Genomic DNA, 25,043 nt, shown 5'->3' on the forward strand with positions numbered 1-25,043 from the left:
TGCAAGTGCTTTGGAGGATAGGATTATAATTTAAAATGATCTGGACAAACTGGAGAAGTGGTCTGAGGTAAATAGAATGGAATTCAATAAGGACAAATGCAAAGTACTCCATTTAGGAAGGAACAGTCAGTTGCACACATACAAAATCAGAAATGACTGTCTAGGAAGGAGTACTGCAAACAGGGATCATATTGGAACACAGGCTAACTATGAGTCAACACTGTAACACTGTTACAAAAAAAAGCAAATGTCATTCTTGGGTGTATTAGCAAGAGTGTTGTAAGCAAGGCATGAGAAGTAATTATTCCGCTCTACTCTATGCTGATTAGACCTCCGCTGGAGTATTGTGTCCAGTTCTGGATGCCACATTTCAGGAAAGATGTGGGAAAAATTGGAGAAAGTCCAGAGAAGAGCAACAAAAATGATTAAAGAACTAGAAAACATGACCTATGAGGGAAGACTGAAAAAAATTGGGGGGAATATAAGTTTTTAAGTACATAAAAGGTTGTTAAAAGGAAGAAGGAGAAAAATTATTCTCCTTAACCTCTGAGGATCGGACAAGAAGGAATGGGCTTAAATTGCAGCAAGGGAGGTTTAGGTTGGACATTAGGAAAAATTTCCTAACTGGTTAAGCAGTCGAATAAATTGCTCAGGGACATTGTGGAATCGCCATCATTGGAGATTTTTAAGAGCAAGTTAGACAAACGCCTGTCTAGGATGGTCTAGATCAGGGGTTCGCAAACTTCATTGCACTGCGACCCCTTCTGACAACAAAAATTACTACATGACCCCAGGAGGGGGGACTGAAGCCTGAGCCCACCTGAGCCCCACCGTCCCGGGTGGGGAAGGCAGGAGGGGGAGAGAAACCTGAGGGCTTCACCCCAGGCAGCGGGCCTGTAACCTGAGCTCCACCACCCAGGGCTGGTGCCCTTTGGCTTTGGCTTGGGCCCCAGGTGGTGGGACCCAACAAGTCTAAGCCAGCCCTGACAACCCCATTAAAATGGGCACGCAACCCATTTTGGGGTCCCGACCCACAGTTTGACAAACGCTGGTCTAGATACTTAGTCCTGCTAGGAGTGAAGGGTACTGGACTGATGACCTCTTGAGGTGCATTCCAGTCCTACGATTCTATGAGTTTTAAGTGGTAGCTGAATTGATGGAAGAACTGTAATATCTCTTGCTGCCATGTAAAACACTAGGAATGTTCTGAAGTTGGCAACCTCTTTTTTTATTGTGACTTTGCTGACTAGAATGGTTTTAACACAATCCTATCCAGTTCTATCAATTTAGGTTGGTGTTTTTAAATACTGAATGTTGACCACAGACAGGTGAAGTTTTTAACTGTACCTTGTGGCTTGTAGTAGTTTTCAGCAAAAAATCAATGCAATTCACATCCTGAAGGTTAAAGGTGATCATCAGATAAATTGCTTATAATTTATCTGATGTATTGCCCTTTTTTAATATGTTTCTGTTGACCATGCCTATAAAGTAATAAATTTAAGGGGTGACTTCCACTTGCCATTTCAATTTGTCTGAGAGAAATGTACTGAAAGATAGGATTAGAAGAGTGGATGTTAAAATGACATGCGACACATTGCATAAAAAATCTGGCTGGGCTGGTGGCTTATGGTGTCAGGTAGTAAAAGGAGTAACATCAGGCCACCAGTCCTTGGAAATATCACAGGTCCACAATACTGAACTGTAAAAAATAAAAATACAAGTGAAAGACTGAAAGTTTAAACTCTTATTATATGGCACTGTATCTCCATTCATTTAGAATAGTTACCATACTATGTGTATTTCTTCAGTTAGAATTTGCATATTAAGTGTATAATAGTTCTGATAACGTGAGCGTATTTTTCATAAATGGGATTTCTTCAGTTTTATTGAAAGTCTGCTTTGAGTGCGTATCATCCACGTAACCTTGCAAAAGTTTATAGTTAGGACATTCTTCATGAATAATGGAAAAATAAACATTCTAGCACTGTGTTATTCAAAATACAGTAATGCATTCTGTCATAGTAAGAATAAGGATTATTTTTGTTAATTCTATACTTTCTGTTTGTGTAAATCATTTTTCTTGTCATGAATTCATGGATTTGAATCAGCAAAGAAATTGCTTAGTGAAAATAAAGTAGCTGAATTATCAATAGTGTACAAGTAAGTTTGTTTTCTGCTATTGACTAATTAGTGGAATACTTGCTGATTTGTAGATTCTTTCTTTCATTTAAAATATTGCTTTATTTTTAGTAGAGGTATTACATATTAATTTATTGACATGGCTTTTGTAATCAGCTACCAACTTGATAATTGTTCATTATATATTAAAAATATATATCACTTGAGTTTTATTTTCCAATAGTTACAAGGTGTGCCTCAGGGTAGGCCCAAGCAGTACTCTTCAGACAAAGACACACACACAACAAGGGAATAACTTTCCTTGCCTCCTCCCTGGAGCGCTGTCCCAATTCTGATCGCCTAATTTTAAACTCTTAAAAATTCATGTTGACCATCAGATGTAAATGTTCTAATACATGCTAGCTTCCATCTCACCTTTGTGACAAAGTAGTAAGGTTAATGCTGTTTAAATAAATGTAGCGCTCAGATATTTATGACTGCAGTAGGAGAGGATGTGGAATGTTCGAGGTACCCAGTTCCCAATTTTGTTTCTCTAGACTGCCAGATCCTTCTCTTTCTGACAGGTGAGCTTCACTTTCTTGACAGTTTGGTTAATAATTCAGCCTTCCAGTTGGCACATCCGCTGGAAATGGGAGTCTGAGTATGTATTGCTTGATGTATGGAGAGCAGCGTATTTTTCCCTTTGTTGTTTTAAGGAAGGGTGAGGTGGGAAGGCTGTAAGGCTACCACATATCTAAATATTCACATAGCACAGGGGTGGCCAACCTGAGCCTGAGAAGGAGCCAGAATTTGTCAATGTATATTGCCAAAGAGCCACAGTAATACATCAGCAACCCTCCTAATAGCTTCCCCACCCTGCTTCCAGCATCTTCCACCCACCGGCAGCCCCGCCGATCAGCACCTCTCCCTCCCTCCCTGCACCTCCTGATCAGCTGTTTTGTGGTGTGCAGGAGGCTCTAGGGGAGGAGGGGGAGGAGCGAGGGCACTGCAGGCTCTGGGGAGGGGGCAGGAAGGGGTAGAGTAGGTGCAGGGCCTGTGGCAGAGCCAGGGGTTGAGCAGTGAGCACCCCCCAGCACATTGGAAAGTTGGTGCCTGTAGCTTCAGCCCCAGAGTCGGTGCCTATACAAGGAGCCTCATATTAACTTCTGAAGAGCCGCATGTGGCTCTGGAGCCACAAGTTTGCCAGCCCTGACATAGCATAATGGGAACTGAGAGATTAGTGGGTTCTATGTGTGGTGTACCTCATCCAGTGCATCAAATGCCCTACTAACTATATGGGTGAAGCCAGACATTCACTGCACTCTCAACTGAACTCACACAGAAAAATGCTAAAAGATTAAAAACATCCTATCACCTGTGGACAAACACTTTTCAAAAAGTGATCACTCCATAGTTTACTTCTTAGTCCTTGTCTTCAAAGGAAGCCTGCACAGCATCTTCAAAAGAAAAGCCTGGGAACTTAATTTGGCTAGACTTAACTTGGCTAGACTTAACCTCTGTTAAGTCTGTGGGTTTTAGTTTTTTGTGACCCATTACAACAATTTGTAAGATACCATACTCTCTACAAGCCTTCGTTGTTCTACATCTTCAGAAGTGTTGATTGGCCATTTCATTTTCAGTGATCTCAAAAACATGTAAACCCCTTATGTGTAACAATCTGTCCCATCTTGGACATTCTGGTTACCTTCTCCAGACCTGAGGAAGAGCTCTGTGAAGTTCAAAAGCTTGTCCCTTCCACCAATAGAAGTTTATCCAATGGAAGATATTACCTCACCCACCTTGTCTTAGAAGGTTGGGGAGTGATAGCTCAGTGGTTTGAGCATTGGCCTGCTAAACCCAGGGTTGAGAGTTCAAATCCTTGAGGGAGCCATTTAGGAATCTGGGGCAAAGATCTGTCTGAGGATTGGTCCTGCTTTGAGCAGAGTGGTTGGTCTAGATCACCTCCTGAGGTCTCTTCCAACCATGATATTCTATAAATTTTCCAACCCTGATAGTCTATGAATCTAGTCCAATCTCCTACTCAAAGCAATCTTCTTCACAAATTCCATTTTTTTAGTATAACTTCCTATTTTTACCTTAGTAAATTGATTTTTGAAATGGCATTTTAGTCCACGGATGCTTTTTTTGTGGGACAGGAATTGCTAGGTTACTTTAGAAGAGTATTTTATGTACACTTTTCTCAACTTCCCTTTTTTGGATCATGAAAAGGATCTCTTTCTTTTGGCACTAGTATTAACGTTGTAAATCACATTGGTGATGTATTAAGGGTGAAGAGTGCTTACTTCAATGTCAATCATTCCTGATGAATAATGTTGCTGAGTGTACATTGTTAAAACTGCCCAAAGGACATAAATGATGACCCAAATCAGCAAGAAGAAATGTGGTTTGACAAAGTCAGACTGGACAGCCAACAGAGAGTGTGGTGGGGGGAAGGCAGGTATATTAGCCCTAGAATGTTAAAGACCCTTTTCTGTATAAGCTGAAAAGGGATTATTTCAGGTCAACTAGGGACACCTAAATCCAATTAAGGGCTGCCTGTGTCATTTAAAAAAGCCATCTTCTGGTGAAAGAGGAGGAGAGGTGAGAGTTGCAGCAGGGCTAGTGTCAGCCGGGAGAAGAGGTTTCTGGGTGGAAGGCTGCTCTACACTCTGTAGAGAAAATAACCAAGCTAATGGACTGTTTGGGGAAGGACTGGCACCCAGAGGCCAGCATAATGGGACAGTGCTCCAGGGAGGAGGCAGGGAAAGATATTCCCTTGTTGTGTGTGTCTTTGTTTGTCTGAAGAGTACTGCTTGGGCCTACCCTGAGGCACACCTTGTAAATATTGGAAAATAAAACCTGTGTGAGGGATAAAAACTCTCTGCAGAAGGACTGATTTACATCAGGGCCCCTGCCCTCCCATCCTCTCCTCCCCTCGCCAGAGGGGGAAAACGCTGAGCCTGGAAAGGCAAAGGAGGTCCCTTGACACACTGGATTTATTTACTGTGGTGCATGGGAATCCAAACCATCCTAGGAGGCATGAATGTCCTTATTTGATGATACAGTCAGTACTGTAAAGACAATATGCAGACAGATCATTCCTCTGCAATAGGAACCAATTTCCTAATCTGTATTTTAGACAAATGGGCTTTTAAAGCAAATTGAGCCTTGCCAACATAAAAGTGTAAAATGTTAAAGTTCAGTTGAACTGTACAGTTGGTTTAGCATTAAACTGGAAATGAATGTGTCATTCATTACATACAAAATGTGAGCTGTCTGGAAACAAGGATTTTCCAAACGCCTTTGTTCTCACTAATCTAATTTTTCAGAGTTTCATTCAGTATTGTTTGTTTTCAGTTATCAATGAGAAAACGCATGTTAACGAGATGCGGCTGCAGCCACCTTTTTGTCTGTAAGGATATGTCTATGCTGTAATAAACACCCAACTTGCTCAGGCTGCGGGGCTCTAAAATTGCTGTGTAAATGTTTGGGCTAGGCTGGAGCCCAGGCTCTGAGACCCAGCAAGGGGGTAGGGTCCCAGAGTCTGGGCTCCCGCCTGAGCCTGAACGTGTGCACTGCAATTTTTTAGCCCAAAAGCCTGAGCCCCACAAGCCCAAGTGAGGCTCGTGGGGCTCAGGCCAGCCAGAAATGTTTTATTGCCATGTAAACATACCCTGAGGGTATGTCTTCACCACAAATAAGCAAAGTATTCTTAACTTGTGTTAGCTAATCCAGATTTAAAATAGTAATGAGGAAATGGCCACTTGGCTTTTAACTCCCTTTAGCAGTTCAGGTTAAACCCTGGAGAGAAGCCTGGGGTTAAACTTGAGCTGCTAACCTGAGGCCTTGGCTACACGTGAGAGTTACAGCGCTGTTGGTGGCTTTATGGCGCTGTAACTCACTCCCCATCCACACTGGCAAGGCACATACAGCGCTGTATCTCCATGGCTACAGCGCTGCTTGTACTCCACCTCCCCGAGAGGAATAAAGAGTATAGCGCTGCTGCCAGTGTAAACGGGGATAATCTTAGTACGCTGTGACTGACCTCTGGAAACTTCCCATAATTCTTTCAAGTGAAGGTTCTGCTCTTTGTTTTGTTGTGATGCCTCTCTTTGTTTTGTTGTGAACTCCGGGCTCCCGGAGCTGCTTATCAAAAAAACAAACACAGCTCCTGTTTGCTGTGAATGAGCAGAGGCAGGGGGGCTCCCTTTGGAATGCCCACAGCTAGTGTTTGCTTGAGGAGAGAAGCAGCGCGGCGGGCGGGAGGGAGTGGGGGGGTCCATTTCAGAGCGGCTGCTTATCTGGTCTGTGAGGAAAAAAACAGCTGCTGTTTGCTTTCAATGAGTGTGAGGGGGTGGGGAGGGGGTCGGAATTTGCAAGGCAGCGTGCTGACACAGTGTCGGCTCCAAAAATCCACTCTGTCTCTCCCCCACGCTCCCTGTCACACTCCACCCGACCCCCACCCCCCTTTTGAAAAGCACGTTGCAGCCAATTGAACGCTGGGATAGCTGCCCATAATGCACTGCTCCCAATGCCGCTGCAGATGCTGCAATGTGGCCACGACAGTGCACTGGTAGCTGTCAGTTTGGACAGACTGCAGCGCTTTCCCTACTCAGCTGTACGAAGACAGGTTTAACTCCCAGCGCTGAACAGCTGCAAGTGTAGCCATACCTTGAGTTAAAATTGGAGTAAATTTAGCTAATCTTAGTTAAGAATGCACCCCATCCCCCTTGCACTGAAGACACACTAAGGGCTAGTCTACACTTGAAACATTATAGCTGCAACTACACTGCTATACCTCTTCAATATAGACATTTGCTACCATGATGGGTGGGGTTCTTCTGTCAGCATAGTTAATCTGCCTCCCCAAAAGGCAGTGTTTAGGTCAGTAGGAGAATTCTGTTGACCTAACACTGTCTACACCAGGGGTTAGGTCTGCTTAACTACATTGCTCAGGGATGTGGAATTTTCATACCCCTGAGAGTCATAGCTGGGTTGATTTAACTTTCGAGTGTAGACCTCGCCTAAGGGACATCATTCTCCCAGTGGGCTTTCATGCATCTGTTATCTGGGTAGAGAGCACATAGTTAAACACTCAGTGATTTAAATGGAACTACATCCTGTTGCACATCAGATAATATATTCTGAAATATTCTTGCAATAATGCTGTTATAGTCTGTATCTTAAGATCTTTACTATTTGGAACTTTTCACAAAAAAGTAATAACCACTGAAATGGTCTTACGTTGTATATTGAATATAGCGAGATAAAGAGCTTTTAATTGTACAAAAATTGCTTTATTTTGTTTGGATGTCTCGGATCTTATCTAGCAATTTGTTTCTAGCCAAACTCCATTTGCTCTGCACTGATGAATCTCTCACCAGCACTTAAGAGGAGCTCATGATCACATTACTTATTTACACAATATCATTTACAAAATATAACAATACTACTGGGTTTATATATTATAAATATTTTTAATAACAAATTCTACAGAATTGGAAGTTTAATATTAATGTGCTACTCCTGCCAACAACTACTAAATGGAGCTGGTAACATTTCTGTTGCAATCTGGAATATTACATCCTGCTCTTCAATGCATTTCTTTTGTGTGTTCTATCATTCAGCCATGGTTATCTTTCTCTGCCTCTGGCTTCGAGTAAAGGCCACTACAGATAGTTCATAGGATATCTGGTTGCTTCCATTCTGGTATCACTATTGTTTCCCCAGTCATGCTACATTTTTCTATCTATCTAGTATTTTCTACCACAGTAATGGGTGTAGAATATATATAAAATATAGCTGGGTGTATTTTTTTCTATTCATAAAATATAAAAATGTAGCCCATCCTATACTGTGGGCACCCAGATAAAAATACCTAGAAACTCCTAGATTTTAATGGGGCTACTCGCAGAACTAAACATGTGCGTAAGTGTTTTCACAAATACTGTGTACAGATGTGGTCTCCTCACCTCAAAAAAGATATTCTAGCACTAGAAAAGGTTCAGAAAAGGACAACTAAAATGATTAGGGGTTTAGAGAGGGTCCCATACGAGGAAAGATTAAAGAGGCTAGGACTCTTCAGCTTGGAAAAGAGAAGACTAAGGGGGGTTATGATAGAGGTATATAAAATCATGAGTGATGTTGAGAAAGTGGATAAGGAAAAGTTATTTACTTATTTCCATAATACAAGAACTAGGGGTCACCAAATGAAATTAATAGGCAGGAGGTTTAAAACAAATAAAAGGAAGTTCTTCACGCAGCGCAGAGTCAACTTGTGGAACTCCTTACCTGAGGAGGTTGTGAAGGCTAGGACTATAACAATGTTTAAAAGGGGACTGGATAAATTCATGGTGGCTAAGTCCATAAATGGCTATTAGCTAGGATGGGTAAGAATGGTGTCCCTAGCCTCTGTTCGTCAGAGGATGGAGATGGATGGCAGGAGAGAAATCACTTGATCATTGCTTGTTAGGTTCACTCCCTCTGGGGCACCTGGCATTGGCCACTGTCGGTAGACAGATACTGGGCTAGATGGACCTTTGGTCTGACCTGGTACGGCCGTTCTTATGTTCTTATGTTCAGGATCAGGGCCTGAACGAATATCTGTAACATTTCTCTTGAACATAACCAGTATAAGGATAGTAACCCAGCCAATATTTACTACTGTTCTCAACTGTGCTAGAGGTATTTGGATTTTAAGTAAAGACATTAGTTATATCTGTGCAAAAGAGACATACGTTTATGGTTTCATGAACAATTTACAAGGGCTAAACCAGACATTCAAAAATTAAGTCAAAACGATTGTACGTAGAGCCTTCTAGAAGTTGATTCAGAGTTGAAAAAAGATTCACTAACCTAAATTATATTAAAATCAGTAATTTAAACCACAAATACAAATTTTTTACAGTGATGACAAGATAAAAATAATGTAATCTAAATTAAGGAACGAATGCTTTATTTGATTTGCTTTACATATCAGCATTTAATGTTGTGAATGGTTGCCAACACAAAATTTTTGATAGCCCTTATTTCTAAGCATTCTTGAGATTTTATTGATTGTTAATGATCTTAAGGAATTCCAAAAGTATAATGTTCGTGAACAGTTACAGAAAATTAGATCCATGCTGCTTCATTGGTGACATTAATAGTTTTTATGGCATTTTTAAACGTTATCAGGTTTTTATTTCATCTGTTGGATTAGATTGAGGTAGACTTCAATGTTTAAGACTTATTTTTACAGCCATTGCTAAGAATGAGGAAAAGATAATGGCCACTTCACTTCTGCTTGGAGCTTGAACATTTAGTCAGGAAATTCTTAAAATCTTTATTTCTGTGAATGTAGATTAGATGAACAAATTGCTAAATAGATTTGAGGGCTCCATGGAAACTATGTAAACAATGGTAAAGTGAATGATAAGTAGAACTGAGAGTTTTGAATTGATTCTTCATCATTAAAAATCACACACTTAGGACATATGGATGGCCAATCAAGAGTAAGAAAAATCCAAATAATTAGAAGGAAAAATAAAAAATAATCCCAAATTTGGACATTTAGGTTAAGTGTAGGAAATTCACTATGGCAACAAAGATAGCTTGTCAGAAAAAGGGATTCTTCTTCAAATGCTTGTCCATATATAATACTTTTCACTTTTGGTGTGTGTTTGTCCAGTGCCCTTGCAATGGATTCTTTTGGTCAGTTTATGGTCAGGACTCCTTTGATTGGACTAATTTAGAGTCTTGTTAGGAATTTTTATAGAGTTTCCTTTTTCCTTTTTCTTTGTTTACCTGGGTGATACTCTTTAGTCTACTACACTTTAGTAGACATGACTGAACATAAATCTCCAAAATTCAAGGACTGCCTTTTGTGTGAGGCCACATGAGTGGCAGGAGGAACTACCTACCCCAAGTACATACCTAGCATCTCTGATGGGTATCTTCTGAGGACAGCTAATACATGCTGCCATTCACTCTGCTGATCAGAGCTAGCACAGTTATATCTCCTCAAGCTACAAATCATGCCCCAGCTCAAAGTTAGGCATACCCGTTGTCTACCTCTGGGAAATACTTTCCAGAGGGGGAAAAAACTGAATAAGACGGAGAGAGAGAAGAGACATATCTCTTCTCCTCCAGGCCCTTCAACTTCCAAGGCCTGTAGATCCTCTCAACTGGCTGAGTCTAAGCGTAGCTCAAGATCTAAGAAGACTTCTTGAAGTGCTCATTAAGGCACTAGACACTCTACTTCAGGAACTGATACTCTGTTGCCTCAGAGATTGCCTGGTAGTGGCTCTGTGACGTTGAGGCTCTTGGTATCGATGACTACAGTACCAATGGCTCTGGTACCAACTCTTTCAAGAACTTCTTGTCTGCAACCGAATCCATCGGTACCATCACTGGCAATAGATATCACAGACTTTGACGTGTGATGCCAAGGGTTTACTTAGCAGCTAAGGACCTCTGTGTATCCTCAGACTCAACTCTACTGGCAGCCTTAAAAGTACCTCCACTGGTACATCAGCACCTAGTACATCCTTGGTACCCACTACATCTCACTCAGTCCAGGCACCAACTGATACAGCCCTTCCTCTGCATGGGGAGTATTCTTTCTTCTCCTCTGAATCTGAGAATAACAGGGAAGGTTCCCCAGCAAAATACCTTGGGTCAAGATATTCAGACTCTCACACTGGGCAGGGATTCTAGGGTTGATTCAGGTTATCAAAGATACGGGAGCCTACGAATCATAGAAGATTAGGGTTGGAAGAGACCTCAGGAGGTCATCTAGTCCAACCCCCTGCTCAAAGCAGGATCAACCCCAACTAAATCATCCCAGCTAGGGGTTGTCAAGCCAGGCTTTAAAAACCTCTAAGGGTGGCGATTCCACCACCTCCCTAGGTAACCCATTCCAGTGCTTCACCACCCTCCTAGTGAAATAGTTTTTCCTAATATCCAACCTAGACCTCCCCCACTGCAACTTGAGACCATTGCTCCTTGTTCTGTCATCTGCCACCTTTGAGAACAGTCTAGCTCCATCCTCTTTGGAAATCCCACTTCAGGTAGTTGAAGGCTGCTATTAAATCCCCTCTCACTCTTCTCTTCCGCAGACTAAATAAGCCCAGTTCCCTTAGCCTCTCCTCATAAGTCATGTGCCCCAGCCCCCAAATCATTTTTGTTGCCTTCCGCTGGACTCTCTCCAATTTCTCCACATCCTTTCTGTATTGGGGAACCCAAAACTGGACACAGTAGTCCAGATGTGTCCTCACCAGTGCTGAATAGAGGGGAATAATCACTTCCCTCAATCTGCTGGCAACACTCCTACTAATGCAGCCCAATATGCCGCTAGCTGTCTTGGCAACAAGGGCACACTGTTGACTCATATCCAGCTTCTCATCCACTGTAATCCCCAGGTCCTTTTCTGCAGAACTACCGCTTAGCCAGTCGGTCCCCAGCCTGCGGCAGTGCATGGGATTCTTCCGTCCTAAGTGCAGGGCTCTGGATTTGTCCTTGTTGAACCTCATCGATTTCTTTTGGCCCAATCCTCCAATTTGTCTAGGTCACTCTGCACCTTATCTCTACCCTCCAGCATATCTACATCTCCCCCCAGCTTAGTGTGATCTGCAAACTTGCTGAAGGTGCAATCCATCCCATCATCCAGATCATTAATGAAGATGTTGAACAAACCTGGCCCCAGGACCGACCCCTGGGGCACTCCGCTTGATATCGGCTGCCAACTAAACATCGAGCCATTCATCACTACCCATTGAGCCTGAAGATCTAGCCAGCTTTCTATCCACCTTATAGTCTATTCATCCAATCCATACTTCTTTAACTTGCTGGCAAGAATACTGGGGAGACCATATCAAAAGCTTTGCTAAAGTCAAGGTATATCACGTCCACCGCTTTCCCCATATCCACAGAGCCAGTTATCTCATCATAGAAGGCAATCAGGTTGGTCAGGCATGACTTGCCCTTGGTGAATGCATGTTGACTGTTCCTGATCACCTTCCTCTCCTCGAAGTGCTTCAAAATGGATTCCTTGAGGACGTGCTCCATGATTTTTCCAGGGACTGTAGTTTCCTGGATTCTCCTTCTTCCCTTTTATAAAGATGAGCACTATATTTGTCTTTTTCCAATCGTCCGGGATCTCCCCCGATCCCCACGAGTTTTCAAAGATAATGGCCTATGGCTCTGCAATCACATCAGCTAACTGCCTCAGCACACTTGGATGCATTGCCTCCAGCCCCATCGACTTGTGTATGTCCAGCTTTTCTAAATAGTCCTTAACCTATTCTTTCACCACTAAGGGTTGCTCACCTCCTGCCCACACTGTGCTGCCCACTGCAGCAGTCTGGGAGCTGACCTTGTCTGTGAAGACCAAGGCAAAAAAAAAAAAGCATTGAGTCCTTCAGCTTTTTCCACATCATCTGTCACTAGGTTGCCTCCCTCATTCAGTAAGGGTCCCACACTTTCCCTGAATTTCCTCTTGTTGCTAACATACCTGCAGAAAACCTTCTTGTTACTCTTCACATCCCTTGCTAGCTGCAACTCCAATTGTGCTTTGGTTTTCCTGATTACACCTCTGCATGCTTAAGCAATATTTTTATACTCCTCTCTAGTCATCTGTCCAAGTTTCCACTTTTTGTAAGCTTCCTTTTTGTGTTTAAGCTCACCGAAGATTTCTCTGTTAAGCCAAGCTGGTCACCTGCCATATTTGCTATTCTTTCTTCACTTTGGGATGGTTTGTTCCTGTGCCCTCAATAAGGCTTCTTTAAAATACAGCCAGCTCTCCTGGACTCTTTTCTCCCTCATATTAGACTCCCAGGGGATCCTGCCCATTAGTTCCTGAGGGAGTCAGTGTCTGCTTTTCTGAAGTCCAGGGTCCGTGTTCTGCCGCTCTCCTTTCTTCTTTTGTCAGGATCCTGAACTTGACCATCTCTCGGTCACTGCTGCTCAGGTTGCCACCCACTTCTACTTCTACAAAAGGATACAGATAGCCACTAGCTCCCTATGCTTTCTACACCTTTGACCGTCTTGGCCTCTAGGGGGCATTCCTTATGCTCAGAACTACTTCAGTATTGCACTTTAGTCCCAAATCACTCACCTCAAAGCAACCTCAAGTTCATTAGTGATATTGGATGAACTGGGGAGAGGAACTAGCACACACGAAGGAATCGCTGTTGCTTATGCTATACTTGAACATTTTATTAGAGATGTAAGTGTTTAATCTGTCATACACTTTTAAATGTATTTGTTTCTGTATTAAAGGGGAACTCTGAATGCTACGCTAAGCACATCTGCAAGGATTTTTTTTTCCTTTATGGAGCGGGGTGTGTGTGTTGGGGTGTGTGTGCAGCCAGATATCACCAACACATGATCAGATGAGGGATTGCAAGCAGGACTGTAAAGCATTTCAAGACATTAAGAGTCATCTCTACCCTAAAGATTCCTGTCAGTATAGTCCAAGACAAACCTGAAAAGCTCCTTGATATTCTCCATACCTCTATATCAGGTCATTATATCTCCCAATACATGAAGATCTATTAGACCCTCCCAACTACTGTGGCAAACCCCTGCCTCATTGGCTCCAACATCTTAGAGAGAAGACTGCTGCTATGAAGTCCTCTGTCAAGGTTTTGAAAAAATTTTCACTGATATCACACCAGGCTCACTGATGGTGGCAACAGCCAATGAGAAGACTCACTGGGGTAAGAAAGGTCAACACCTAAAGACAGAGACCAAGAAGCTGGACTTGTTTCACAGGAAAAGCCATTCCACCTGTAGTTTACATATGTGTTGCCTCTTTTCATACCTCAGTCCACCCAGCCCACAGAAGGTGTCTATGCTTCCTAGTGGGAGGCTGCCATTACCACTATAGAGTACTGCCATTTGGCCTGTCCACAGCTGTGATCACAAAGTGCCATGCAGTAGTAGCAGCTAACCTCAGGAAACTGGGAATCCAGGTGTTCCCAGTCTGACATGACTATCTGCTTCATGGGAAGTCTTGTCAATATGTAGCAGACTTCATCCAGCAGATTCTGCTTCTGTTCATCCAATTAAGTGTGAAAATAAACAAAGACAAGTCAATACTGAACCTGACACAAAAATGAGTTCATTGGGGCCATTCTGGTATGTTTGGTTACAAGTGAGCAGTTCTGAAACAATTGTGTTAGATAATGGGAGACTGCTCTTCAGTCCCATACAATGTTTGCTAAATCTTTTTCTCCTAATGATTTTAAAGGATGTCAGCAAGATTGCTTCTTTATCTGAGACAAACTACTACATTAATTCCCGTTCACCAAATATTACTGTTTGCAAGACCAAACTATGATAATTGTCCAGAGGTCTCTTCAGAGTGAAACACTGCTTGAGTGCACAAATTCCAGAGGCCATGAGTTGATTCTGCACCTACATTTGGGAATGTCAATACCTGCTACTGTCGGCTATGCCTTGATTCCTCTTCTATTCTGAATATTAAGTTCTGTAACAAAGCCTAGATTTCCCCACTATAAATGAGGCACCCAATCACTTTGTTTAATGAAGTCTTCCCCCTTGCCTGGAATGTGACATTTATTTGATTCATTTAGCAGAACAAACAAACAATAAATAAATAAATAAAAGCACCCCCAGGATCTCTCCACTGCAGGTCCTAGCTCTGCTGCCTCTGTTTGACATTAATAAAAGTGCTTACAAGAAAGAGAAACAAACTGTCCAAAGCATAGAAGAATTATTCTTCATTACAGTCTATCTTCACTAGAGTCCCTACTGTGGGCTAGCAGGTCTCTTGAGTTCCCGGGCCTTTTCAAGAGATATTAAGCAGGTTATGCTCTTCCAGCAGGGTTTGTTGTCAAAATAACAAGAACCGCATGCCAAGTAAACTCACTTGTTTAAACCTCTGCTGGTTTTATAGAACTCCTGAAGCAGATACAGGTTTACATGCCTTTGAGCAAGCCAGATTACTGGTGACCTGGAAAGGTTCTTCCCTAGAATCCTTCAAGGTCAGTACATCCCATCACTTTAGGGCACATTTGTTACTTACATATCATTATACTACAGGATATTTCTTTTGTTTAGAATGTCTTTGCTTTTGCATCTGTGCATTATTGTAACTTTTGAAAAAGAGGTTTAGAATTGTATGAGATGGACTTTGTTGTTTCTTTTACAGATATTGAATAATAATTCAAGTCCTTGGAACAAGAAGAAAAGTTTTATAGGAAGCTGATTTGATTTTCAAAAGTATTGAATTTTTTATGCTTGTTTTCCAAAACACAGGGTCTTTTGATTTGAATTTATTAAATTAAACAAACTGCCTTGTTTTCGGTTGCAGAATGGGTGCTGCAGACAACATATACAAGGGTCGGAGTACTTTCATGGAGGAACTAACAGATACAGCAGAGATAATAAGAAAAGCAACCTCAAGTTCACTAGTAATATTGGATGAACTGGGGAGAGGAACTAGCACACATGATGGAATTGCTATTGCCTATGCTACACTTGAACATTTTATCAGAGATGTAAGTGTTTAAAATGTATTTGTATCTGTACTACAGGGGAACTCTGAATGCTATGCTAAGAAGGTCTGCAAGATGATTTTTTCCTTTGTGGAGCAATGTGCATGTGTTCAGCTTCACAGAGTGAAGAACTATGGAAGAGAGGACACCAGTACTAAACGCCTGTTTAAAAAAATATTCATACATGTGTATCTTTTGCTGTAGGTGGAATCATTGACACTGTTTGTCACTCACTACCCCTCAGTATGTGATCTGGAAAAGATATACCCAGAGCAGGTTGGGAATTACCACATGGCCTTCCTGGTGAATGAAGAAGAAAGTGAACAACAAAAAGGTACAGTATGAAATTGTCTGAGATTACTAGTATTACGAATATAAAGATATAGGTTGAGATTTGGGTATTTAAACACGAATATGATGAAGATGTATGTCTGAATCCACTAGAATGGTTTAAGAATCTCAGTTTATATCTTAAATCTCTTGTTTGCTTGAAAACTGAAAAATGTTTATTTCTTTGTTTCATGATTAATTAGCTTTAGGATATATTGTTTATTTAAACTGTAAATACATTTGTCTCCTTATTTGTATACATAGCACCTAGTACACTTTGAACACCAGATTTTAAAATATTATATGTTGTTACTGTTTACATGATATTCTCAACCTAACTGGTTTAAAAAGTGTGCTCAAATAATTGTATCTACACCTCTACCTTGATATAACGCTGTCCTTGGGAGCCAAAAAATCTTACCGCGTTATAGGTGAAACCGTGTTATATTGAACTTGCTTTGATCCACCAGAGTGCGCAGCCCCGCGGCCCCCCCTCCCCTCCGGAGCACTGCTTTACCGCGTTATATCCAAATTTGTGTTATATCGGGTGGCGTTGTACACCATTACCTCGATGTTTCAAAAACTCGCACTGGCATATATGCACATAACTCTCATTTCTTTCAGTGTGAGCCATCAACCAACATATAATAGGTAGAATTTGACCTCAGTGTTATGTTTTATTTAAATGACAAGAAATGAGGATATATGCATTTTGAGCACTGATTGTCTAAAGTCATGCTCTAATTGGCTGATGTTTTTTATGATGTCATACCTACGGTGGCATTCCTAATGAAGGAAATCACCTGCCTGATCATCAAACTATCTCATTCACAAAAAAAATCCAATATTTAAATGTTATGGTCTGGTTATCAGGCTGATTTGATATTCTCATTATGTTAATGAGATTAGAAGGAAATTAATATTAAAATTTTCCTCTTCTTTGAACATGGACCCCATTCTTCATATTATGCATGCTGTATTAACTTTCTAGATAGCAGTGTGAGTTGGTTTGAGCATGCACCCTGCCTGTATTTTCATGTTTCCTCTCCTGAGAACATATAAGAGGTGCAGTCCTATCTCTCTCCCACCTCCACCCCATCATAGGCTGTGAGCAGGAGCTCAGCGGTGTCTATTACTACCCTTATCTCTTTCTTTTGTTCGTTATCTTCAGGTTTGAATAACTTCGACTTTTTGGTATATTTTGCAAAGTTTTTGCTTGGCTCAGCCTCTATTTTATGCTCTGTCAAACCTCTCCTGCTTTGTTGCCGGCTCCCCTTCTTTGTCATGTTTTGGAATGGCAGAGGCCAACTCCACTGGCTTGAAGCCATTGCATTGAGTTCAAAACAGCACTCAAAGGCTGAGTCAACCTGAACTTCACCACTGAGAGCTCCTCATCGTTTTCCAAAGAAAAGAGGAACGATTGAATGGCAGTGATTGGGGGTCAATTTATCTTCTCTGTTCTCAACACAAAGCCTGAATAAGTGGGTTATGCACTGGGGATCTCCACAGGGACAGAGGAAAGGAATCATCATGGTTGCAATAGCCGTGATGACTTTTGTGCTCCCACCTGAACCTCTGGAAGACAACCCTTATCTATAACTTCCAACTGTAACTGCAGCTCCACCATCCCCACCCTCTACTCTTCCTCAAATCAAGACCAGGCACCTAACTCACTGTTGACCAGAGAGCCTTTTGGTGTGCTGGGTGTGCAGAGCCCCTGCATGCACGGATCCTGGCACTTTCTACACTCCTCCATGTCTGTTCAGGAATATTGGAGAGACATGATATTATGTTCTGGAGAACCTAGTTAGTTTTATGTATTTAAACTGTACACTAAGGGTATGTCTACCCTGCTCACTACTTACGGCAGCATGTAGAATACATTCACTGCACACCCCACTAACATGGGTATATAGAACAGTGTAGCCAGTAAGGCGCTGTTTAGATGAGTAAAGATGCATATGAACCTTTAGGGTACATATTGTACACCACTCTCTACAGTCCCGAGCATTGCCTCCCCTGTCTACACTGCTACTTTTAGCAGTGTAGAGTCCCACTGCCTCACCACTGCTGGCACTTTTCCCTGCCACAGGAGCTGCTAGAGCCTTTTTCAGGGCTTGTCTATGCTTACCAGAGGATCGCCACTGCCGCGATCGACGCATCGGCGGTCGATAGTGGCTCCCGTCGACATCACCCCGCGTTAAGTAGATCTAAGCTACGTCGATTTGAGTTATGCTATTCACATAACTCAAATTGCGTAGCTTAGATCGACTTTTCTCTTTAGTGTAGACAAGGCCTCAGCCACAGAAAAGGGACTCTGGCAGTGAGGAGAGGCTCTGGTGGAATGGAGGCAGCAGAGAAAGACTCTGGCAGCTCCCTGCCGCCGGAGCCTTTTCCAAATGCATTCTGCCGCCACAGCCTTTCACTGATATGTGTAGACATACCACAGTGAGATGAAGCCACTTTTCATTGTGATGCATACCTACATATTCTACATGTCGCCATCAGTGGTGTCCAGTGTAAACGTAGCCTAAATTAGTGTCAGTAACCAGGGGCGGCTCTAGACACCAGCAAAACAAGCTGGTGCCTAGGGCGGCAAAATGTAGGGGGCGTCCCCTGCCGCCGGGGAGGGCGGGAGGCTGGGCTGGCGGACCTGCCGCAGTCATGCCTGCGGGAGGTCCACCGGAGCCCCGGGACGAGTGGACCTGCCGCAGGCATGACTGCGGAGGGGGCGCTCGTCCTGCGGCTCGGCTGGACCTCCCGCAGTCATGCCTGCGGCAGGTCCGCTCATCCCGGGCTCCGGTTGACCTGCCGCAGTCATGCCTGCGGGAGCTTAACCGGAGCCGCGGGAAGAGGGGACCCGCCGCAGGACCGGGGAAGGGCGGCGCAGCGCACCGCGCTGCTTGGGGCAGCCTGATTTCTAGAGCCGCCCCTGTCAGTAACCTTGCCAGCCTTACAAAGAGATAGGGCCCAATTCTGTAGCTTCTCCACACACACAACTTCTCAATCAGGCCCCAAATGAAAGTAAAGCTATTGGAAAGGGGCTATGCAAAGTATACTAGTAGCTAGGAGATATTTTGGCACTTGAGATAATCTGTCTGTCTTTTTTTTTTTTTTTTTTTGGCTTAATGTTCCTTGTAGGGTATGGTTATTAAGGAAGATACATGACACCCTGAGGTCCCTTCTAACCCTGATATTCTATGATTCTATGAATTGTGTGGATAATATGTTGTTGTTCTGTCAACTTAATCTTCAGGACTTTGAGTTTTATTGATACAATTGTGATTTTTCTTTTACTTATTCTCTAGGATCTGAAGATGAAGAGAATCCTGAATTTATCACTTTTCTTTATCAAACAACTAGAGGAGTTGCTGCAAGGAGTTATGGACTAAATGTTGCTAAACTAGCAGATGTTCCTGAAGAAATCTTAAAGAAGGCAGCTCACAAATCAAAAGAGCTTGAGGGATTAGTGAATATGAAAAGGTCAGAATAATTGTGATGAATTCTTCTGTTTGTAATGAAACCTTCAGATGTGAGTAGGGGAGCTTTTCCCAGTAAATGGGGTATCAGAAAGAGCATTAAGAGTTATACCAGAAACACTTAAATACTTAATTAAGATAAAATGAAAACAGCTCTTGAAATCATGTGTGTGAAAGTGTATGAAATCATGCTATCCTTTTTAATCAAAGCTTTATAAATTAAATAATTGAAATTAGTTGTATATTCAGTCACCCTATCAAAGGTTTAAACTACCTAAAATATGCAGTATATCTGTTTTTTTTAAATATGAACTATTGTACGCAGAAACAATTTTGAATCTTTTACAGCAACTTTTAGTAAGCTAATTTGTTCATCTAAAACAGTGGTTCTTAACCCGAGGTGAATGCACCCTCTGGGGGTGTGAGATGCCCTTTCTGGGGGTGCGAGACATGCCAGATTTTTTTAGAAGGTAAAACATAGAAAACACAAATTAAGTACAGGCACGTAAGTATAAATACTTTGTTTCATCAAACCTATGTATTTATTAACATTATAAATTTTGTAATGATTACTGTAATATACAAACAAAAAATATAGTTTTTAAGAACTGACCTACTTCAACAATTTTTGATAAGGGGTGCGAGAACATATTTTGAGAACCAAAGGGGTACAGGCTGCAGTAAAGATTAAGAACCACTAGTCTAAAACATATTTTTACTTTTTCTTCAGGAAGAAAATAAATATAAATGTGATGTCTATTTACATAACTTCTTATTTATTAATAGGTATTAAAAAGATTAGTTGATGTCTTAAAATGCTTAGCCCAGATATTTTTAAATTAAAAATAATTTCAATTTATTTACTTGAGTTTAGAGTTTGCTAGCTATTTATAAAAATAGAGAAGGATCTGGAGAGCTTTGTTTCTGATTTAATTAAAAGTATATCTTTGTATTAGCTTTGATAAACCTCAAAACTTTACATTTTCCAGAAATTTTGGGATTTTAATGTTTTTACTGATATTAAACTTCAGATATGTGCTTATACATATACTGTACATTACGTAGGTGTCACAGGGTGACACTGACCCTTTAAGAAGGAAGAAGCCAATGTACCTGTGATTAATCATCTGCTTCCCAGTTAGGCTTAAGAGAAGGCACCTGGGCCATATAAATGGGAAGAGACCGAGACAGTGGAGGAGTTGGTCAGGTGAAGGGCAGGTGAGAACTGCCTGAGAGTGAGATACTGGCAGCTCAGAGCTGCCAGAGCCCAGGAGACTAGGGGCTTGGCTAAACTTGAGAGTTACAGCGCTGGTGGTGGCTTTACAGAGCTGTAACTTGTCCACACTGGCAAGGCACATACAGCGCTATATCTCCCTGGCTACAGCGCTGCTTGTACTCCACCTCCACGAGAGGAATAGAGAGAACAGCGCTGGTGCTGCAGCGCTGGAGTGCCAGTGTAAACAGTGATTAATCTTACTACGCTGTAACTGACCTCCAGAACCTTCCCATAATGCTTTTTAAGTAAAGATAACACTCTTTGTTTTGTTGTGATCGGGGCGGCTCTAGGAATTTGGCCGCCCCAAGCAGTCATGCCTGCGGGAGGTGCACCGGAGCCGCGGGACCAGCAGACTCCTGCAGGCATGACTGCGGAGGGTCCGCTGGTCCCGCGGCTCCAGTGGACCTCCCGCAGCTGCGGAGGGTTCGCTGGTCCCGGGGCTCCGGTGGAGCATCCGCAGTCATGCCTGTGGGAGGTCCACCCGAGCCGCGGGACCAGCGAACCGTCCGCAGTCATGCCTGCGGGAAGTCCACTAGTCCGCGGCTCTGGTGGACCTCCCGCAGGCATGACTGCGGAAGGTCCGCCGGAGCCGCCTGCCGCCCTACCAGGAAAATGCCGCCCCACGCGCGCGCTTGGCGCGCTGGGGTCTGGAGCCGGCCCTGGTTGTGATGCTTCTCTTTGTTCTGTTGTGAACTCGGGGCTCCCGGAGCTGCTTATCTAAAAAACAAACACAGCTACTGTTTGCTCGAGCAGAGGCAGGCAGAAGGATCCCTTTGGAATGTTTGCTTGAGGAGAGAAGCAGCACGGCGGGCGGCGGGGGGTCAGTTTCAGAGCAGCTGCTTATCTGGTCTGTGAGGAAAAAGCCAAAGAGAGCTATTTGCATTTAGTGAACGAGAGAGGGGTGGGGAAAGGGGTTGGAGCTTGCAAGGCAGGGAGCTGACACAGTGTCAGCTCCAAAAATCCACTCTCTCTGTCTCCTCCACGCTCCCTGTCACACTCCAACCCACCCCCCTCTTTTGAAAAGCACGTTGCAGCCACTTGAACGCTGGGATAGCTGCCCATAATGCACCACTCCCAACACCGCTGCTAATGCTGCAAATGTGGCCACACTGCAGCGCTTTCCCTACACAGCTGTACGAAGACAGCTTTAACTGCCAGCGCTGTACAACTGCAAGTGTAGCCAAACCCTAGGAGGTTCCTGGAGGAAGCTGTACATCAGTGATGCTCAGACTGAGGCTTGAGAGCCAAAGTGGCTCTTTAATGTGTCTCCTGTGGCTCTTTGATATATCTTAAATATAGATATTAAAACACTGTGTGATTTAATTATTAACCAACCAATTACTATGTTATTAACAAATTGTAGTTGATAAAATATAATACTTGGTCAGTCATTTTGCTGTGAGAATTTTATTGAGAGTAAATGTAACAGTGAATTCACACTACTGTGGCTCTTTTGGATAATGTTAATTGCTAATTTGGCCCCTGAACCACTGAGGCCTGAGTATTACTGCTGTACGTGGTTCCTGGGGGAAGGCTGAAGGCAGGAGCACAGCAAGAGAGGTTTGCAGGCTGACTTCCTCAAGCCCAAAGGGCCAGGGCTGGAGAGGGCTGAAGGCCACTGAGTAGCAGAGGAATTAGTCTGCTAACTGCTAAAATGAAGATCCAAAGCTGAGGACTGGAGAGGGCTGAAAGCAGAGGAGCTGCAAAGGGTCTTATACATTGATGTCTTCATGCTGGAGAGGGGCCCTAGGGGAACAGTGAGGATGATCTCCCAGCAGAGGGACTGTGGAGGTTCCCACTGGGAAAAGTGGGGTTATGCTCCAGTTGGAAGGGCTGGGATGGCTATCCTGGGAGAGAGACAGAAAAGGACTGATAAGGAGCCCAGGTGTGTTGGAAGATGCTAGAATTTGGTATGTGCTATGTTGATGGACAAGAGAATGTGTGATTTATTTTTTTTAAGGACTCTCTGTAGGGGGGTGATAAATAGACTATGTTTGCAGTCTTTTGTTATCAGCTGTTTTGCACTCTTTTGGTAATAAACTGCCCCCAAAGTAGGGAATGATTGAGGTTAGAAATCTGGCATGGAGTTACTGTGGCCTCTCAAGGAGGGAAACTGAGGAAGGTATTCTGTTTCTTCCCACTACAGGGTCTACAGTGTGTCTGCCACTACAGGGTGCTCCAGTCAGGGCTGTCTTATAGAATAGGTAATGGATAATTCTCTAGTGTATTAACTGGCATAACTTTTTATAGACTTTATAACATTTTAACAACTATATGTAAACAGGTTAGTCAGAAGTACAGATAGGTACTGTAAATAGTTATTTCTATGTCTGATTTAAAGACTCATAAAATGTTGAAGTCTGTAAGGATTCTTCTATTTATGTTGGTTTGTACATAATAGATCTGCACTGTAAGATGACTTGTACTAACTTTAATGATTTTTTGTGAGTCTCATCTGAAATGTCAAATCAAACCAGCTCTTCGCAATGTAATATAGATCAAGCTCTTTCTGATTATAATAAATAATATAGTCAGAAGGATTTCCAGGGCAAATTTTTTAGGTCCTAATTATTTTGGGGTACAAACAATTCCTTTGAAGCTAAGCAGTCTACAGAGCTTAAAGCCAATTCTTATCCTGTCATGTTCTAAGAACAGGACAATAAAACCTTAATATATACATAGAGGATATATAAAGGGTTGAAGAAAAATTATGCAGTAATTTACACTTGTCAGTATTATATGGCCCGTAATTCAAAAGTAAAACCTCAAGTTGCTCATAAATGTCTTAATTTTATCATCTGCTGTAGTGAGCTTCTAAAGTCATTAAAAACTGCTATGCAAAGAGAAAACAATTTAAACCAGCTAAGGCAGTGTTATAACCTAACCTTAGTTGAGTAGGTAACATTAATTCTGGCTTGTCTTAATTTTCTAGTTCTTATAATTAAGCGTACATAGTTATTCTTTTAAGATAGCTTTTTATATGTAGTTTTTAAAAAAGAGAAAAAGAAAATTCATTTGTTGGCAACTGTAGTAAACCCCTCAGCAGGAATCATCACCAAGATTTGAACTGTGCGCCTTCAGTACTCCAGCGCAGCACAGCATTCTGCCACCTGAACTACAGAACTAACTACGCTAGCTATCAGCAGGAGAAGGCTGTTATCTCATGTGGACCAGCCACTAGACAACAACAACACAAGAAACTGAAATATATGAGTGGCCTCTTTTACAGATAACCTAGACAAAGAGAAAATCACGGTGGGTTCTTTCTGAGAGGCAATGTGGCTAAGTAGATAGGAGTTGAGTTTCCATATTAGAGATCAGGGTTCTACTCCAAACTTGTGAAATATTTCAGTGCAGTATGAGGTTTTGCTGAATAAGAATTGTGAAGGGTACAGAATTAACAGCAGTAGTCAGTAGAAGTGATTTTTGAACTCAGAGCCTCCTGCTTTCTGGTGCAATGCCCATCTCCCTAAGGCAAAAAGTATTTAAATGAGCAGCAACATCCAGATAATCCATTTGCCTGTTTGGATTTTGTCCTAACTATAAATGTTGACGTGACACAATAGGGCACTGAGTGTACACTGCCATAGTGTTGTGAGATTTTGGTATGCTGCCAAAAACAAGCTCAACTATGGGAACCACAGATAGAAAATAGTGATTTTCAAAAGTTTACAACTCAGCCTAATCTGTATGGAATTACATGGTGCCATGTAATTATGGGGAGGGATAGCTCAGTGGTTTGAGCATTGGCCTGCTAAACCCAAGGTTGTGAGTTCAATTCTTGAAGGGGCCATTTAGGGAACTGGGTAAAAAACTGTCTGAGGATTGGTCCTGCTTTGAGCAGGGGGTTGGACTAGATGACCTTCTGAGGTCCCTTCCAACCCTGCAATTCTATGACAGCAAAAGGCACTTCCTTGACTCAAAACTATTCCCCTGCTAAATGTAAAAAGTCCTGCTGCAAACCATAGGGACATCAGAGTTCTTCAGAAAATGTCCCAAGCGTTGTTTATTATGAAAAGTTTTAGGCCTTTCCTTCTGGAATGAAGTGTTAAAAAGTTGAGAGATCAAGTATTCACAAATCAGGAAATGTAGAGTTATGATTGATAGCTGACCCTTAACACTGCAGTGGTATGCATATACCTTAACATATGTTTTCACTTGATATTGTATAGCATTGTATATTTGTCAAATAATAGAATAAATAATAATAATAGTATTAATAAACTTCAAAGTGGAAATTACTATTCAGTCTTGCATACAGTCCACATGCTGTACTGCTATGTAATTCAGTCTCTTCATCTACTTGCATAATTTAGGAGCTGTACATAGTATTATAAT

General features: G+C 42.3%; 1 protein-coding gene across 2 annotated transcripts in view; it reads left to right on the forward strand.

The window, feature by feature from the left end:
- MSH3 (mutS homolog 3) overlaps positions 1-25,043 on the forward strand; it is a 179,010-nt gene that overhangs the window by 150,362 nt on the left and 3,605 nt on the right. For both annotated transcript variants that reach the window (XM_045020759.1, XM_045020760.1), the window contains exons 21-23: positions 15,437-15,623; positions 15,825-15,954; positions 19,259-19,433. In XM_045020759.1, the coding sequence (XP_044876694.1) occupies positions 15,437-15,623; positions 15,825-15,954; positions 19,259-19,433 (492 nt within the window). The remainder of the gene's footprint in view (positions 1-15,436; positions 15,624-15,824; positions 15,955-19,258; positions 19,434-25,043) is intronic.

The sequence above is a fragment of the Mauremys mutica genome, chromosome 6 (genome assembly GCF_020497125.1).
Source record: "Mauremys mutica isolate MM-2020 ecotype Southern chromosome 6, ASM2049712v1, whole genome shotgun sequence".
In the NCBI taxonomy this organism is placed as follows: Eukaryota; Metazoa; Chordata; order Testudines; family Geoemydidae; genus Mauremys; species Mauremys mutica.